The sequence below is a fragment of the Eschscholzia californica genome, unplaced genomic scaffold, assembly GCF_041429995.1.
Source record: "Eschscholzia californica isolate CP2 unplaced genomic scaffold, dmEscCali1.0.p SCAF_1, whole genome shotgun sequence".
NCBI classification, from domain to species: Eukaryota; Viridiplantae; Streptophyta; class Magnoliopsida; order Ranunculales; family Papaveraceae; genus Eschscholzia; species Eschscholzia californica.
In genome coordinates, this window is record NW_028238198.1 from 42354248 (window position 1) to 42371622 (window position 17375).

General features: G+C 36.5%; 2 protein-coding genes across 2 annotated transcripts; both read left to right on the forward strand.

Annotated features, from left to right (window-relative positions):
- The first annotated feature begins 25 nt into the window (after nucleotides 1-25).
- Nucleotides 26-2855, forward strand: LOC147566955 (annexin-like protein RJ4). The gene is made up of 6 exons (XM_086653549.1): nucleotides 26-143; nucleotides 609-754; nucleotides 936-1157; nucleotides 1334-1546; nucleotides 1648-1737; nucleotides 2486-2855. Exons 1-6 carry the CDS (start codon nucleotides 68-70, stop codon nucleotides 2684-2686), a joined length of 948 nt encoding a protein of 315 aa, XP_086509675.1. The 5' UTR covers nucleotides 26-67; the 3' UTR covers nucleotides 2687-2855.
- A 10410-nt stretch (nucleotides 2856-13265) lies between these two features.
- LOC147566956 (putative F-box protein At1g30930) lies at nucleotides 13266-14857 on the forward strand. The gene is made up of 2 exons (XM_086653550.1): nucleotides 13266-13481; nucleotides 13622-14857. Exons 1-2 carry the CDS (start codon nucleotides 13397-13399, stop codon nucleotides 14704-14706), a joined length of 1170 nt encoding a protein of 389 aa, XP_086509676.1. The 5' UTR covers nucleotides 13266-13396; the 3' UTR covers nucleotides 14707-14857.
- Nucleotides 14858-17375: the final 2518 nt, after the last annotated feature.

The following is a 17375-nucleotide window of genomic DNA, read 5'->3' on the forward strand; positions in this document are numbered from 1 at the left end:
TGACATGAATAGAAGAGACCTAAGTGAGAATACACTGGAATTCTAGAGAGAAAGAGAGAGGCAAAGAATGGCTACCCTTGTTGTTCCTGACCAAATTCCATTGCCTGTTGAAGATGCTCAAGATATTAGAAAAGCAGTTGAAGGTAAACAAATTTGTTACCCCTATCCTTGTTGTGTCAATCATACTATACCATTCTACTTTTTAGACCCTTAATACCAACACAAAAAACTATTTGCCCCGAAAATGGGGCTGACCACGTACGGAAAGCTAATGTGGCCGGCTCCCACTAGTCCAGACAAGACAAGTACAGATAAACACGCCCAGAATAGTAGGAGCCGGCCACATCAGCTTTCGGCATGTGGTCGACCTCCATTTTCGAGTCAAATTGTATTTCTCAAATACCAGTTACTCAAATGTTGTATTATTTTTTATTGAGGGTTCATTTCCTTGTATAGATTATCATGTCAAAATCAACATAATATAAAACTTTTATTATTTCTCACATCATTGATTACAATTTAACAAAACTTAGAGGTTATATGTCTTTTCATGACTTATAAGTGATATGCCACTTCAATAATTAATCGGTACAAATTGGTTCTGGTAGGGTGGGGCACGGACGATAAAGAACTAATTTCAATACTGGCACATAGAAATGCGGCTCAAAGGGAAGCAATCAGGGTTGCTTATGAACAACTTTATCAAGAGGATCTCATCAAACGACTTGAATCTGAACTCTCTGGAGAATTTGAGGTTCTTAAACTCTGCCTAATCCTTTTCCTCTTCTCCTTTTTTATTTATATTATTTTTATCATTTTCCTTTCTTCTTTCAGTTTATCTTTTTTTCGACTAACTTAATATATTTACTTATTATTATTCTGAAATCTGAATTGATTTTATATGTAATTTGTTATACTACTATGCTCACACTTAGAGAGCGATATGCCACTGGATATTGGATCCACTTGAACGAGATTCGGTTTTGGCTAAAGCTGCATTGAAGAAGGGAGGTTTACCAAATTATCGAGCGATCATTGAAATCGCTTGTGTGCCTTCTCCTGGTGAGCTTTTGGCTATCAAACGTGCTTACCAGTTTCGTTATAAGCGTTGCTTAGAAGAAGATATTGCTTCTCATACAACAGGCGATTTTCGTAAGGTATGAATGTACTACATAGTTTTGCCTTCTTTTGTCTTGTGTGGACCTCCTCCTCGAGAGCCTGTCTTGTCCTTGGGAACCGCTAAAATCCTTGAGCGTACAGTTTAAATCTTGCTGTATAAAAAAAACATATATTAACCCTTGCATCTTCGTATTGACCAGTTTTTATTTTGCAGTTTTTGTTAGGTTTAGTAAGTACGTACAGGTACGAAGGTTATGAAATAGACTCAAAACTTGCGAAATCAGAAGCGGATATTCTTCATGATGTCATTGAAAAGAAAGTATTTAATCACGATGAAATTATAAGGATTTTAACTACAAGGAGCAAAGCACAACTGATTGCAACTTTCAACTATTACAAAGATGAACACAAGATTTCAATCACAAAGGTATTCTTTTAATGGACAATACAAAAGAAATCGTGACATCGATTTTGAATTCAATCTACACTAAACTGAGTTTCACTACATGCTTTTTTTTTCTTTTGTAGAGTTTATTGGAAGATCCAGCAGATGAGTTCTTAGCAGCTTTACGCGCAACAATCCGGTGCATTGTTGATCCTACTAAATATTTTGAAAAGGTACACAAATTTTTATTCTAACAATTATTCTCTTATGTACCTGCTGAAACCCTATAAATGAGAATGGGTGCTTCTAAAGGCACCCCGCCAAAAGGCTGTTAGCATCCATCTCTGTTAGTACCAGGTCCAACCGCTTCTTTCTCTATTAGTACCATCCAACTATGTAGGCACCGGTCAAGTGGAGTTAATCTAACCCCTCCATCAATCTCTCACAAAATCCAACCACAATGATGCTCTAAGACATACTAGACGGACGGGACCAGTCCGTCCGTTTCCATTAAGTCACGGATTATCTCACGGATTGTCTAATCCGTTTCCTCTGTTTCTTCATCTTTCTCTCTCTAAAAATCAATCCATTTATAGAGACAGAAAAACTCAACATTAATAATGAAATTAGCCAATTTCAAGTGTGGGTTTCGATCTTCAACTCAGAATTTAGGACTCTAGAGTAGTATTGATGTAAATAAGTATTATTTTGGAAGAAGAAGCAAGTGAAGGTGAACGTCACCCACATTAAAAACTAGTGTTAATAGAGAACATTGACCCGAGTCAATAAAATTTCCAGATGCTAACAACCTTTTGGCCCTGTGCCTTTAGAAGCACCCAATTAGCATTATCCCACATTGTCTAGGCATGAAAGGACTTTGAGAAAAAAAATTTCCTTGCCAAGCCCGTTTTCAGGAGAGCCGGCCCAGTGGGCTTTACTACTACCATAAGTGAATAAATTTCTATTGTGGGGTTGTTGTAGGTGTTGCGAACTGCGATTCAGAACCCAGGAACGGACGAAGAATCATTGAGTCGTGTTATAGTGAGAAGAGCAGAGAAGGATTTAAAGGAGATAAAGGACAAGTATTACCAGAGGAACAATGTAACTCTTGATGATGCAGTAGCTAAAGAGATCTCAGGAGACTACAAGACTTTCCTCCTTCATCTTCTTGCTTCAGTTTAGTTGATTTTAGCCTTTCTTGTTAATCAAAGAGAGTAAGAAGAGTTGATCTGTTGTTGGAGATTATGGTTTCTCATTTTTAGTACTTAGATTATAACTTGGAGTTAGTCCACTGGTTTTAGTAGTACTACTAGTGGACATAACTTCTCAATGTTTCTCAAATTATATTTTACAATAATGGATCAAAATATCTAGAATTTTTTGCTTTATTGTTGAAACACGCTTTCGTTAAAAGCTCTATATATATCTTCACCACCTTCACTTCACCCTCCATTAAAAAACTCTCTCCAAAACACCGCAGGATGCGATCCTACACGACAGCTGCTCCAATGAACTAAAATGAAATTTACAAAAATATTCAATTCTATTTTTTCGGTAGGTGAATAAGTTATTTACAAAAATACCACAGAGATAGATCTGAAAAAAGTTAAAATTTTTTGCTCTTGAGGACCAAAATGAATTGTCGAACACTTATAAGCAGCCACAACGACCAATTAGTCACAAATTAGGGGTCACAATGGAATTAACCCTAACATAATGATATTACGAGGAATTTTCTTTTCATTAGTCAACGGGTTTAAGGGCCCAACCCTTATTACAAGCCTTGGGAGTGGGCTTCAATTCGAGGAGAGAGAAGCTCCTTTGCGTCTCAAGAGCCCATATTCTCTGTCTTCAGAGAACTATAGTATTAACCTTAAGTTACTCTTGACCTCGGAAATATGAATTTTCTTCGTTGTCGTCCATGTTTTGTTTCTCCCCTCTTAACTCTTTTTTTGTGGCTTACTTGTGTCTTTGGTAATCGATTGTATCTAACCTTTTATTCAAACATCGTCAACATTTTCACATCTACCCTTTTGCAATTTATTTGTGATTCTTTGTTTGTTTAGTTCGGCATTCACACCCATGCTATGACAACGTTATCAATTACTAGGTGTCAGACTCATTTCTTTTCTTTAAGTGAGCATGGTCTCTTTGTCTAGAGAATGCTGGCCGGATAACTCAGAACCACTTTCTGGTTCTCCCTATGAACGTCAATGTTTTTTTTTCAGAAATTCAGGTGTCCATTTTGTCCATCTTCAATGTTACATGAGCTAGATTCAAGTTGTAGCTTTCACTTAACTAGACAGGCTGCAAAGATCAATTACATATCATTTTCAAGATGAGTTGTTAGATTTGCAAGCCAAAGAAAGAGGAGTATTTTACGAATCAGAGATATATTTATTTTGCAGATTCTTCATTTATGTAATTTAGTTAGTATATATTTGTAATGTTAGAATAATGCAATTATCTTTCAACAAACAAAAAAAACTTATTACAAGTTATCTTATTGTGTTTTCGTAAATAACCAAAATAACCTACTAAAGAAACCCAAAATGTAAATATATGAGGGTATAACTGCGTTTGTTGGGCACGAACATTTATGTAATCTCAATTGTTGAAGATAAAATTTGGAGGTGTAATCTTTCCAGACTGAAGATAAGTTTGGGAGATTAATCTCAACTTTTAGAGATAACTTTGGGTATGTAATTTTAACTCTTGCAGATAATCAAATTTGGGAGATGTAGCATAAGCCATTAAAGACGGTGTTATATTCTCTCATCCCTTCTTCTTCTTCTCATGGACATTATTGATAATTCGTTTATTGAAGAAAGATATTAAAGATAGGCGGTTCAAAAGACCCCAATTTCTTATTAAAAATTGGTTCCAAAAATCATAATTTTCTTTGATTATATCTTTTTATCTAGTGTGTGAAATTTTTTTGAAGGGGTTAAATCCTCGAGAAGTGTTCTTCATCGGTTTTAGGTCGATTTCAAAATTTTAAAGTGATTAATCTTTGAGAAGGGTTGGAGTTTCAGAGTATACTTCTCTCATTCTCTAAATCCAAAAAAATGCCCGTATAGATAATTTAAGTCAAATAAGGGGGGGGGGGGGGGGGGAGTTGAAAGAATGCACCCAAATTAATAAATAGTTAGAATAAAGTGTAGTGGAGCAAATATAAAAGTCTATTTAACATTAGTACTTTGAATTTATAAAACCACAAAAATAATGAAATGACGGGCTGTGTGACTCGACCTTCGGTCACTAGCTTGAAAGCTTAAGTAGTGTACCAACTGAGCGAAAGGTAATTCTATTAAATTTACGGTTATTTATTATTACTTAAGCTTTGACATATAGGATATGGGCCCTTGTATTGGTGGGGGCCCAGTGCGGGCGTCCTGCCCGCACTGCCCCATCCACGGGCCTGAGTATTAAGCATTGTGGTGTTTATTCAAGTGTTGTTTATGTACTAATTTCTACTCAAGCCCCGTGAATTTGTCAAAATATTGTGTGAGCATTTGTATCTACAAATCAAAATGTTACGTGAAGAACTTTTGCAAATATTCACATTTCACACCCATTGTGTTTATTGGAACGTTATTATATGGACCGTTTTCGAACAACATTTGAGTCACTATAGGCAAGGCACACTTAGATGACGCCTTTGACAGAAACAACTATTTTCCGATTTACATTTGCGGCGTTATTAATCGAAGTGCTACCTTTACACAAAAAGAGTAGTTGCTCGCCAGTTTTAGGAAATTGGAACCTATTTTCTCCTTCGATGGCTATTCTAGCTGTTAATAACACTTTCTTACTTGATTGTTACAGGGAGTGGGTCACCCCGGAGGAGGCAGAACTAGTTCAGATGTTTGACCCGTCGTCTGACTTGATACAATAGGCTTCTACATCGCTAAGTTTTAGAGTTGGTGAAAAGGAAAACTGATCTGGATGACGTTCAATACCCCTTGTGTTCTTTACTTGTTCGGCACGAATTTGGTGCTTGTTCTTTCTCAAGCGGATAGGAATATGTTTGCAGACTCGGGCAGGGGCGGATCCATGGGGGTGCGAGGGGGTGCGGCCGCACCCCGTGGATCCTCTCGAAAAAGAAATTTAGTAGTAGTAGACTTTTTTTTAATATATATGTTAGTATATTTATAATTTCTGATGCAATAAGGTGACACAGAGAAATCCTTGACTTAGTGGTTAAAGTGTGGTTAAGTTGATGGGTGGATTGTGATGACGTGGCTTCAAATCCTTTAGCAAGCATTTAAAGTGTTTTTTTTTTCACATTTATGTGTCTACCCGTATATATACCCAATTGTGTTTATAAATGTCATCAAGTAGTAATTGGTTCAATGGTGAAGGCTTTAAATTTTGAGTGAGTGGGAGCGTTAGGTATTGGGTTCGAGTCTCGTCGAACTATTTTTAAGTTTTAATATTTCAAGTTTCCACTATCCTAAATTCCTATAAGGGTCTTAGAGGAAAAATCTAATAAAAAAATGGATTTTCGTTTCATTGGCCATTTATATGTAAAAATCGAGTTTGAGGGAAAATCTAGTAAAAATCGAGTTCGTACGAGAAGAAAAGGTGTGAAATAGTCCAATTTTTTTGCCACCTTTTAGATGGTAAATTGAAAACACAAATCTTGGAAAACTTAAATTGAAGCTTGCTAAAATTGCTTAGAATCGATGGAATTGCTTGAAGATTGACGAAATCGATTGAATATCGACGAAATTGTTTGAAGATTTCGATGAAATCGCTTGAAAGTTTACGAAATTGCTTGAAGATTGATGAAACACGGAAGCAAATTGAACTCTCTCTCTTTCTCTGTATTTGCCTAATCTGTTAAAACCTTTATCTAAATCTGTTAGAATTGGAAAATCCCTAATTCATCATATGACCCTAAAATAGAAACAATACAGAGAGAGAGAGAACGAGTCAACGAGAGAGGGAACTTGGAATGAGATGAAGTTGGCAATGATTATGAAAACATTTCAAAATATGAACTCTCTGATGTCAATTGCATTTGTAATCGTTGAAGTATTAATATAATTAATGAATATAAATATTTTGTTAATTACTCTGTTTGCAAAAAAAAGAAAAAATTTAGTTAAGTATATAGATCCGCACCCCTTAGGTGAAAATCCTGGATCTGTCCATGGACTCGGGACTCCATCCCAACAAAAAAAAAACTATATCTTTTGGTGAAATTAATTGTTTTTAAGATGCAGAAAAATCACTCTGAACTGTAAACATAAAATTTTGACTAGAAATGAGCATCTTTCAAGTTATGTCTTACGAATTTCCAAATGAAGAGTATTACAAATGAAGCTAGTCACAAAGTAAAGCTCCGTCTGATTAAGGGTGGGAATGGGTCGGGCTAGGACGCCCACAGGCAATTTTCCTTCGGTATCGGGCGGATCGGGCTCACATACTTTAAGCCCGCTAATGATCTTCGGGCGGATTGGGCCGGTCATTTTCCACCTTTGAGGTGCCCGCGACCCGTTAGGAGAGAGAGAGAGAGAGAGAGAGAGTTTCCTTCTCCGGAATTTTCCTCTTGTTATCTATATATTTTTATTTTGGAAGTAGAGAGCAATTCCTTCAACAAAAAAAAAAAAAAAAGTAAAGAGCAATTCGTTTTCTAGTTCTTGGTATGGACAAACATTAAGGAAGAAATTGAAGAAAATAACTGAATGGGAGATGATAAAAAGTTTCTTTCAATGGAGGGACGAAGATTATACATATAATTAAGTATAAAAACTAATTAAGTATAAAAACGTTCACGACCTTTAGGGTCCTCTCATTTGTGATCTCTATGATCTTTTTATTTTGTGAATTTTAGGATCTTTTTTTTTGCAGCAATGCTCTCATTTACCTTCATGTTGTCTTTACTTTTGTAAGTTTCGTTTTGTAATACGATAGTAAATCCATGTTGTACTCAAAGGAGTCAAAACTCTCCAAATCATGTAATGTATTGCATTTAATTTCTACGTATGAATGAAAGTTCTAGTTTAGCTCAAAAAAAATAATTGAGAAAAAGCAAGGGATAGTTTTCTTCTTCATCTAGACCATCCCTACACGGCTATATCATCTTTTCTTCGTCTTCATATCTCTTTTGAACTCCTTTTGATTCTCATCTAAATAGAGAAAGCAAGGGTAGTAATCTTCTTCATCTTTGGATCCACTTAGGGTTTAGGTTTTAGAATTTTAGGGTTGCGGTTGGTTTAGAACTTTAGGCATACGGTTGATTTCGTTAGAGAAGAGAAGAGAGAGATCGAGAGACGGATGGAGATCAGAGAGAGAGAGGAGCCGTAAAAGAGAGTTGGATTAGAAACTTGGGGTATTTATAGGCTTTAAGGGGCGCCCTAGGGTTTTTAACCTGACGCCCCTTCTGATCCAAGGTTGTGGTCTCTCCCGATTCCTCAGACGTTGGATCTATCTAATTAGTTTACGGTCGGGCAGACTCTGAGGCGGTTTTACTGGTTCGGGTAACAGGCAGACGGTCGAGCGGACTCTAAACGGACGGTCATATTGGGTCGGCACTCAGGTAGAGGGCCTTAACCGAGTCCCGCCCACTATAACCCGAAGTAACGGGTCGAGTAAGTCCGGATCGGGCCCAGTTTGGTCGACGAGTCCAACGGTACGGGCGGATAGGGTCGGGTCTCAGGTTCGCAGACCGTTTTCCCAGCCTACGTCTGATGTAGGGAATCCCCTATGTCTCGACAAGGGTTCGACCAAGGTGGACCTCCCCTTTGCTGGAAGAGAGAGAGTTCTAGAGAGCTCCCAACACTAATACCCCTATTTTCAACAGCAACAATGAATATTATGTCGGAATCTGCCCCAATCCCGGCATGCAAGACGGGCATAGCTAAGGGTGGGAATTTAGCCCGGCCGGAAGCCCGAAATCCAATCTGAAACGCCCGAGTCCGATGAAAAAACGTGTCGCACGAAGCCCGACATGGGTAGTGAACGCCCGACCCGCCTCTAGATAATGGGCGGGCTTGAGCTCTGTCCGAAAAAGACCTACCCGCTCAATAAACCCGCACACAAAGCCCGGTTGGTAGCCTGATTGATTTGACTATTTTATAGGCCCTAAATCTTACGGTCAGAATTGAAATCTTCTTTCATTCTAACCGTTAGATCTAGGGTGTTCTCTTTATAAATAGGAAAGTGGCTATTCACTTCTCCTTTTAACCACAACCCCCATTAGAAGAAAATACCATTTCTTCCCCTCCTCCACCTCCTACCATCTTCATCTCCTCTCTGTAACCCTAGAATAACCTTAGGTCCTAAACTTTCTAGCTCATACCTTCATCTTCTACCTCCATTACCTTCTTTTAGAGTTATGTCTTCAACACTAAGTAAGTTATAAATGGATTCTTTTTGTCTTCAAACCTTCAATACCATGATCGAATGGTGGATAGTGTACTACTATGACCGGACTTCCTTGATCTTTCTTTTAACTCTTTTTCTAAACTCTTTTAAAAAAATTATGTGTACTTTGAAAACGATTTTAATTCTCTGATTTGTAAGTTTTCCCTTTTGATTTGTTTTTTATGACTAATGAATGGTAAGATTCAAACTAGATACTTTTTATCTTGATATTTCTTCTGAAATAGATGATAGTTGTAGATGATGGTCTAAATAATGTCCTCTTTAGATTTGAGATGCCTTTGTAGCTTTATATGTTACAAATTGGTGACTCAAATCTTATTATTAAGTGATGTTAGACCATATAGATCTACTGATGATAATAAAATTTCAAATCTCTCTCTGTTTCTAACTCCTAAACTCTCTTTGTTTCTATCTCTATATCTCTCAGATTTTATTGTTGAGTTGGCCCTTTGTGTTTATCACAGACTTATAGTTAATGATAAGCCTTTGTAGGTGAGCTCCATATGAAATATAGGAGATTTTGTTGAGAGGACCCACAACCAACAAGATTTGTTAGTTTGCCCTTCTGGTTTGTTTTTTTTATGACTAACCTATGTTGGTGAGCCTCAAATTAGACACTTTATAATTTTGATATTTCTTTTGAAATAGATGATAGTGGAAGATGATGGTCTAAATATTTCCCTTAGATTTGAGATGCCTTTGCAGCTTTATATGTTGCAAATTGGTGACTCAAATCTTATTATCAAATGATGTTAGACCATGTAGATCTACTGATGATAATATAACTTCAAATCTCTCTTTGTTTGTAACTCTTAAACCTTATCTGTTTCTAACTCTTAAACTCTCTGTTTCTAGTTTTTAAACCCTTTGTTTCCATCTAATAAATTTTCTCTATTTTTATCATTTAAACCCTATCTGTTTATTTCTCTTAAATAGGGAAGAAGAAAAGAACTTCAACTGCTTGGGTAATGTATGATTTTGTTGATATCTCTGATCTTGAAAATCAGGGAGCTATGACAAGTGTTGCCAAGTGCAAAATTTGTGGAGAACTGAAAGATCCAAAATCTATAGTGGTACAATCTACTTCTTGAGGCACACTAAAGCTCGCTCGAAGAAAAATCGAGTTGATTTAACACACCATTAACCATTTTTATGAAGTTTTTTGTAAAGCAGACTGTGGAGATTTTTGTGAAGTGGAGAATGAAGGATATAATGGAGATATGACTGCAAATTGCAAACTAAGATTGAACTTTGCTTTTAACTTTTTGTTATTACATAGTTGAATATGTTTGAGTTTGAAATTCTATGAGTTTGTTAAATGTCTAACTCAAGCAAATATTTTGGATATTATTTTTTTTAATGAATTTCTTTTCCTCAAATCAGTATTTTTTAATTATTTTTGTTATGATCAGCCCGAAACCTGATTTACCCTCTGCCCGAAGTACCCGTCATGGGCTTGTGCACATGGCGGGCTTTGTGCATGAGAATCAAGATTTTACCCGACCCGAGCCCGCCCGCTTAACTAATTGGGCATTGACTAGAGTAGCCCGAAACGCCCGAGCCCGACCCGTTTCCCACCCCTAGGCATAGCACTTGACATGCATAGGTAGGTTGGAATGGGTTTTGCACAACTAAGAGTTTGGTCCCTCATTTTTGAAGTAATATCAAACAGAGGCTTTCAATTATTATTTGAAATCTGAAAAAGAAATTCTCGCGGGTAAGTTGAGTTGTTTTGGGGAACTTGGGTTTTTTTCTTCTTTTAAGGGTTTCCTCCATTTCAACAAAAAAAAGGGTTTCCTCATAATTTAGGTTTTCTTCTTTTTTCATCAATCTACTTTGTACATTAAAGAACTCATAATTTCATAAATTCAAGGAAATATAATACAACTCCAGAAGAAATATGGAAGCTAGATAGAGAAACTAAAGAGGATACCTTAACTTCGTTAGAACAAATTTAGAAGAAAACCCTAACAATTCTAGATTAAAACCCTAACCTTTTTCATACCCAACAAAACAAACGAATGAAGAGGAAGAAGAAAAATGAAGAAGAAAACTGATGAAGACTCGCCTCCATCCGATGATGAAACCCTAATTTCATCTTACTTATGGAAAATCCTTCTTTTTAATTACGGGGATTTGGAGAGACTATTTTGTTATTTTGTTGAAATCTAGGGTTCCTAGCTTTACACATTGGATGTTATGCCCAGGTGGCACGCCATGTGTCAGGTTTCACCAGGGGTTCGCACCCGTCATAGTATCATTGTTGTATCGAGAAAAAGGAAATGACAAATGTGACCTTTTCGATGTTGCGGGCTCCTCTGTTGTCTGCTGTTGATTCCATCTTAGAGAGCATCCAACGGTTAGACGACAATTTTTTCCATACTTTTGTTATTTTTAATTTTTAATTTATTTTTTGTTAAAAGTTTGTTATTTTTAATTGGCCCCACTATACTTTTGTTATTTTAATTGGCCCCACTATACTTTTGTTATTTTAATTGGCCCGTGCTTGAGGGAAATAAAAAGGAAAAGTTGGAGGTAGATATTTTGAAAGGATAAATTGTAAATTTCATCAATTTTTCGGGGTGAAATTTTTTTTAAAGAGAAACGAGACACTTCTTCTTCCTCATCCCATACCACTACCACCACCACCAAAATTTTTACCTAATTATGCTAGTGATTGTAAAATGCATCAACAAAATTTTTACCTAATTATGCTAGTGATTGTAAAATGCATCAACCAATTAACAATTAATCCCTTGTGTTTTTAATGCATCATTTTTCTCTACTGTTGATTCCCCAACAGTTTCTTTCTCCTATTCTATGAACATCAACTTGGCCATAAACCTCTTCATCAAAAAAAAAAACTTGGCCACAAACCAGGAAAGGAATTTCACACCCCACTTTTCAATTCCCTGAAAAATTAGAAAGTTTACATTTTTTGATCCCTCTTCCCCGATATGATCACTTTCTCGGTTCACTTCATGATCTATTTTCGTACTGAGTAATGAAAATTCTATCGCCTACTTCAAACCAGGACTATGTCTTAATGAAGGCAAGACAAGATAGAGATAGATCGAAACATCAACTTCTAACTAGAAGAACTGTTATAAAGGTTATGAGTCTTGGACACTCAATTGAAACTAGAGGCGGATTGAAAACAACACCAAGATGAGCAACTTGTAGATAGATTTCACTTATGAGAAGTGAACTACAATTTCTCTCTAAATAAGAACTCTTGTACTAGGAGAAATACTATGTACTCTTTCTCACTTGAGAAGAAGATACAGGCTAGAAGAAACTAAAACTCCCTCTCTCTTGTTCTCTTGTTGATTTATGAAGATGGGATGATTTTGAATTCAAGTTATTCATCTCCTTTTATAATGTGGGAAAAGAAACATGGTCTGGACACCTTCTCGACGAATGATGTGTCTCATAAATGAAGCACTTCAATGGGAATGTCCAACACACCATCAGTGTTCCTATTTGTCTACACCTCATATGAGATTGTACACACCTATTCTTGATGTGGCCACCTCAAGCTAAACAAAATAACTTTATCCTAACATGAACAACAAGAGGCCTTTTTCGGTTTGCATTTTGTAGCCTTTTGCAGCAAAAACAGTAAAACTGTGTGGATTGAGCCAGATTTTGATGTAGGGCAGTGTATCCCTTTGTTGTCAATCTCAAAAGTAACTATGTTAAAACCATGGGGCTTAAGAATGAAATCTTGGACCATAAAGAAAGACCCTTAGGAGCATGTAAACCCCTCTATTCTTAGATACACGTTATTTATTGCTTAAATTACATGAGATAAATCTAGGTGATAAACTGCTTCCATGGAGACTCGATCCCAAAACTTCATGGGGCTTAAGAAGGAATGTCCAACCACTAGTCCACTACACCGAAGGGTGGTGGACATCAAATGATTATGTTAATTATTATAAGTTTAGTTATAATCCTAAAGATAATTATATCTGAATTTAATTTGGCTCTATCTTTTAGTTATTTGTAGGTTTACTAATCATATTTTGCCAGCTGAGTCGCTTTTGAAATTTGTGGTTTTTTTGTTAGTTTACCAGTTGTTAATTTTATGTTCCAAAATTTCTTCTCAATTGTTATATTTACCCATCTTTTTCATCAACTTTCCTTATGCAACTTCAATCTCCCTGTCATGTCTATTAGCTTATATATTTGATTTACTTGTAAATGTAAATAGTAGTTGGACTTTTAATATATATTTTGTGTTTGTATCACAAATATTCTACATGTGATGTGAAAGGTTAACACTTAAAATAATTCGGGTACTTTCTGTTTAAGTCATTTATTCAATTTGTTGTTTTCAACGCTATCTAGTTATAAAATCATCATGTCGATTAAACTCTCTAATTTCATTTCTAAATTGGGTTGTTTTGTTTTGTTTTCCCTAATTCTATTTGATTTTCATAGTTATTGTTAACTTTTTTATGCTTAAAGAGAACCTAACTTGCCCAACAGACTATGGGGATTTGGCTGGAACTTCTAATGTGTATGGGACGACATGCAAAACATAACGAACCAATCCAATGCACAACTTCTTCTAGTAGTAAGTCTTTTAATAACCATTTTTTTTCTATCGAATGTGTCATTATTCGTATATTTTTCTTCTTAACATTTTATGTTTCTTGGTTTTACTTTATGGAAGACATGATAAAAACATAAGCTAAACAACTTTATCTCTCGTAGGTTCAAATATAAACAAGCTTGATGATAACCTTCTTTGTGAAATTCTTGGGAGACTATCTGCAGAAACTGTTGCTCAATTCATTATAATTAATAAACGATGGTATTCTTTGATTACTAGTCCAGTTTTTATAAGTAGTCATGCTTGTCGGCAGTCTTATCAGGGGCCCTCTCAAATCATTGTACGTGGTGGATCTCATGGGGGCATTGAGTATTTGCGTTTTGATCTCCCCACAGTTACCCTTAAAACTATCCCTCTAGGCCTACCTTGCGAAATATTTCGTGTTTATTGTTGTAGCCATGGGCTGACCCTTCTTGAGTGTGATGCTGACGATACCCCTCAAATTTACATATGCAACGCTTTCACGAAAAAGATCCTACGCATTCCATATCCGAAGGCTAAAGATGTAAATCTTACAGATTTTCTCTTTGGGTTAGTTGTCGATCCAGTTGACTTGGCTTTTCGTAACCACTATAAGGTGGTTTTTGGTTACGGAAAAGAGGTAAAGGATAAAGAGTTGTGGAGGTTCAAGATTTTTACATCAGATACAATGCGTTGGAGAGATTCTAAAGAGACAATAACTTGTGAACACACTGATTGGTCAGTATATATGTATGGTTCTTATTCTGTTTGTATTAAAGGAGTATTATACTGGCACTCTTTATCAGGATTTATTGTTGCATTTGATGTGAATAAAGAGAGGGGTTACACTTTTAAAGCACCACAAGAGGTTCCTTGTTATCGTATTAGACAAATACGTACTTGGGTTGGAGTTGTAGAAGATCGACTTAATTTTGTTATCCAGTACGGGGGTGAAGCGATAATTTCAGTGCTCTATGATGATTACGAGAATAAGACTTGTTGGGTTACAAAGAGAATTAAGTTAATGTGTGATGGGTTCTCTTGGCCATTTTTTTATGATGGTGAGCTACTGGTTTTATATTCGAAAAGTTGGATGCTAACTGAAAACAATTCCCAAATGGGAGTATATAATGTTCGAACGGGTTCGTTGGTCATTAAACAAGGTATAGCTTATCGTATTCCTTTTCTGGCTAAACCGACTGCAAGTACCCTGTTCAGATTGTAATTTAAGACGGATGGGTCTGAAGTTTTTTTTATTCTAGAATTAGAAACTATTCACTTCATTCTAGTACTTGTTTTATTAAAGATTATGAATCTCTAGTTAGTATACATGTTCAAGATATGGTAGTAGCAATAATCATCTAGTCTTTCTTTGACGTTTTGTTTTTCAAATTTCCTTCGCCTTGTTTTCATTTGCTTTCCATTGCTAGTAACTATTTAAACTCTTGACCTTGTTGTAGAAGAAAATATATTGGCTTAGCGGTGTAACTAGAATGCTTAATAGAATGGATGTAACAACTGAGTTTGTGTTCAAAACCTTGTAAAACTTCAAAATAATCTGAATAGATATAGCGTTTGCTATTTGCATTTGTGTCGAAAAGGATACTTATTCTATACCCAACTCTTCTATATCCGTTCTCCTTGTGAATTGGTAAACAAGGAGGTGACAAGCAACCAACGTTTAGCTTCTTGTCGATGCTTGAGAATGTTCGGGACAGAGAAGTTGAAGTGTTTATTTGGCAGCCATTCTCGACTTGTCCAATGTCCGAACTCTTTTAAGGTGTTATGTGTATCAGTATCTATCTAATGTTTTCTATTTGAATCCCAGCAATACTCAGTCCTCTTCTTCATCTCTACCAAATAATCTTTTTCCAAGGGTTACCTTTTGTTACATGATTGATCACTTTTTCTTGATTACTAGGGCTTATCTTATGTCTCTACGACCTAATAATCTTATCTTCCCCTGGTGATGGTTCAAAGATTTATTGATATTTGGTCTGGCCAAAGGCACCCGTCAGAATTGTTATTCACGCCCGGTGCTTGTTAGTACCGGATACGACGGTTAGGCACCCAGTGGTCGAGCCTCCCCCCTTTGACTACCGTAGTTACTGCTTCTCCTTGTTCTTCTTCTCATTGTCATCACGAAAACAACCTCAATTGCAAATTTCTCATCATCGATCCACAACGAGCAGTTAGAGAGACAAAGAAGCTTGTTTTCATTGGTGAAAGAACGTGAAACCATAATGGAAATAACCTAAACACCAAACCAACATTGATCCACGATGAGGAGTTATAGGGAGAAAAACCTTGATTAAAAGGTCTCCTCTTATCGAAATCTAAGAGTCCAGAACCACCATTATAATACCCTCATATTAGTCTTGGACTTGTCAGTCCGCGACTTATCGTACTGTGTCCCTTGCACCCGGGTGCAAATTGGTGTTTGGGGGCAAAGAAGATTGTCTTGCTTGGTGCAAATAACATTTGGTCAGGGCCCTGTTAACCTAAGTATGATGGAAATTTAAGGGACCTCTGTCATTGGATCAATGGATCCTACTAACCCGAGATCGGGCGGGTTTTCGGGCAGTTGAAGCGGGGGTCTCAGACGGGTATAATGGGTCGTGACTAGGGTATAAGGCCTTACTCGAGTCCCGATCGCTTCAATCCGAGTTCCCGGATCGCGACTCGAGTATAATGCTTTACCCGAGTCCCGACCGCTTTAATCCGAATTTTCGGGTCTGGTAAGTTCGAGTCGAGCTTCTTTCGGTCGACGGGTCCTCACAGACCGTATGGTTAGGGCAGGGTCTCGGGTTTTCAGACCATTTTGCAACCCTAATTGATACTGTTGGAAAAACCTTTCTATTTTCTTCTCAACCTAGGACTCTTAAGTGAATTGGTCGAGTAGAGGATGGTTGGGAACACATTGCTTTACCCTTCACCTTGCCAGAGTATGTTATCTTCACCATTGGTTACACCCTCGAGCAAGTCACCAAGTTCTCTACTCATCTTCCCAGAAAAGAGCTCATTTGCAGTTAGTTATCTTGGGAGTATTTGGAAGCAGACATTGCGTCCTCTAGGTTAATTGGGGTATGGAGAAAAGAGCATTTAGGAGAATGGTAGATGTAGATTGTTGCGGAAGCGTTCAAGTAATATAATCTACCATTAAAATTATGATAAAATAACTAAATAAATTAATAAAATAATGATAAAAAAGAAAGTTTATTAATAATAAACTCGGTTGATAAAATTCAAAAATGTAATATAAAGATAAACTCAAATCCCTTTTGTAGGGTTTAATATTTGTAAATATGCTTTAACTAGGAAATAAATAACTTTTAAACTCTTCTTGATAACTATTACCCTAAATTGGGAAATGCTAAATGTACAAAGAATCTTGACAAAATTCTTGACAAAATGCTAAGTGAAAGGTCCCGATCAAAGTCAAACTTTGATTAACTTTTGCCTTTTAGCGAAATTGAGTCATTAAGTCAAGAATTTTGTCAAGGATCTTGTACATGTAGCACTCCCGCCCTAAATTATCTCATAAAAAAACTATTAACCTAAATAGACTTCTAAAAATAAGGGAACTTTCTAAAACTTGAACTCTGTAGAAACTTGTCAAAAAAAACTCACTAGGGCTTGGTTGTGTATTGCGGACTGGCCCATTAGGTAGATGGTCTCCATCATACTCCTTTTTTAACCTTCCTTTAAGGTTGATGTTACCACATATGATGATATCGACAAGGTGATCCTTAACTCCCATTTGGCACGAAAGATGCCGACAATCCGAAGAAGACAAATATGACCTAAGTCACGAAGTAAAACTGAAACCAATGATGTCAAAAGTCTCTCAAAGAAATAATAGTGAATAAAAGGCTAATAAGTTACAACATCTCC

Bases quoted from the DNA above. Each gene is read 5' to 3' on its own strand.
- LOC147566955 (XM_086653549.1), top strand. From the start codon at position 68: ATGGCTACCCTTGTTGTTCCTGACCAAATTCCATTGCCTGTTGAAGAT. The intron at 1,158-1,333 runs GTATGAATGTAC...TTTATTTTGCAG, and splicing joins CAACAGGCGATTTTCGTAAG to TTTTTGTTAGGTTTAGTAAG. The intron at 1,547-1,647 runs GTATTCTTTTAA...TTTCTTTTGTAG, and splicing joins ACAAGATTTCAATCACAAAG to AGTTTATTGGAAGATCCAGC.
- LOC147566956 (XM_086653550.1), top strand. From the start codon at position 13,397: ATGGGGATTTGGCTGGAACTTCTAATGTGTATGGGACGACATGCAAAA. The intron at 13,482-13,621 runs GTAAGTCTTTTA...TATCTCTCGTAG, and splicing joins ATGCACAACTTCTTCTAGTA to GTTCAAATATAAACAAGCTT.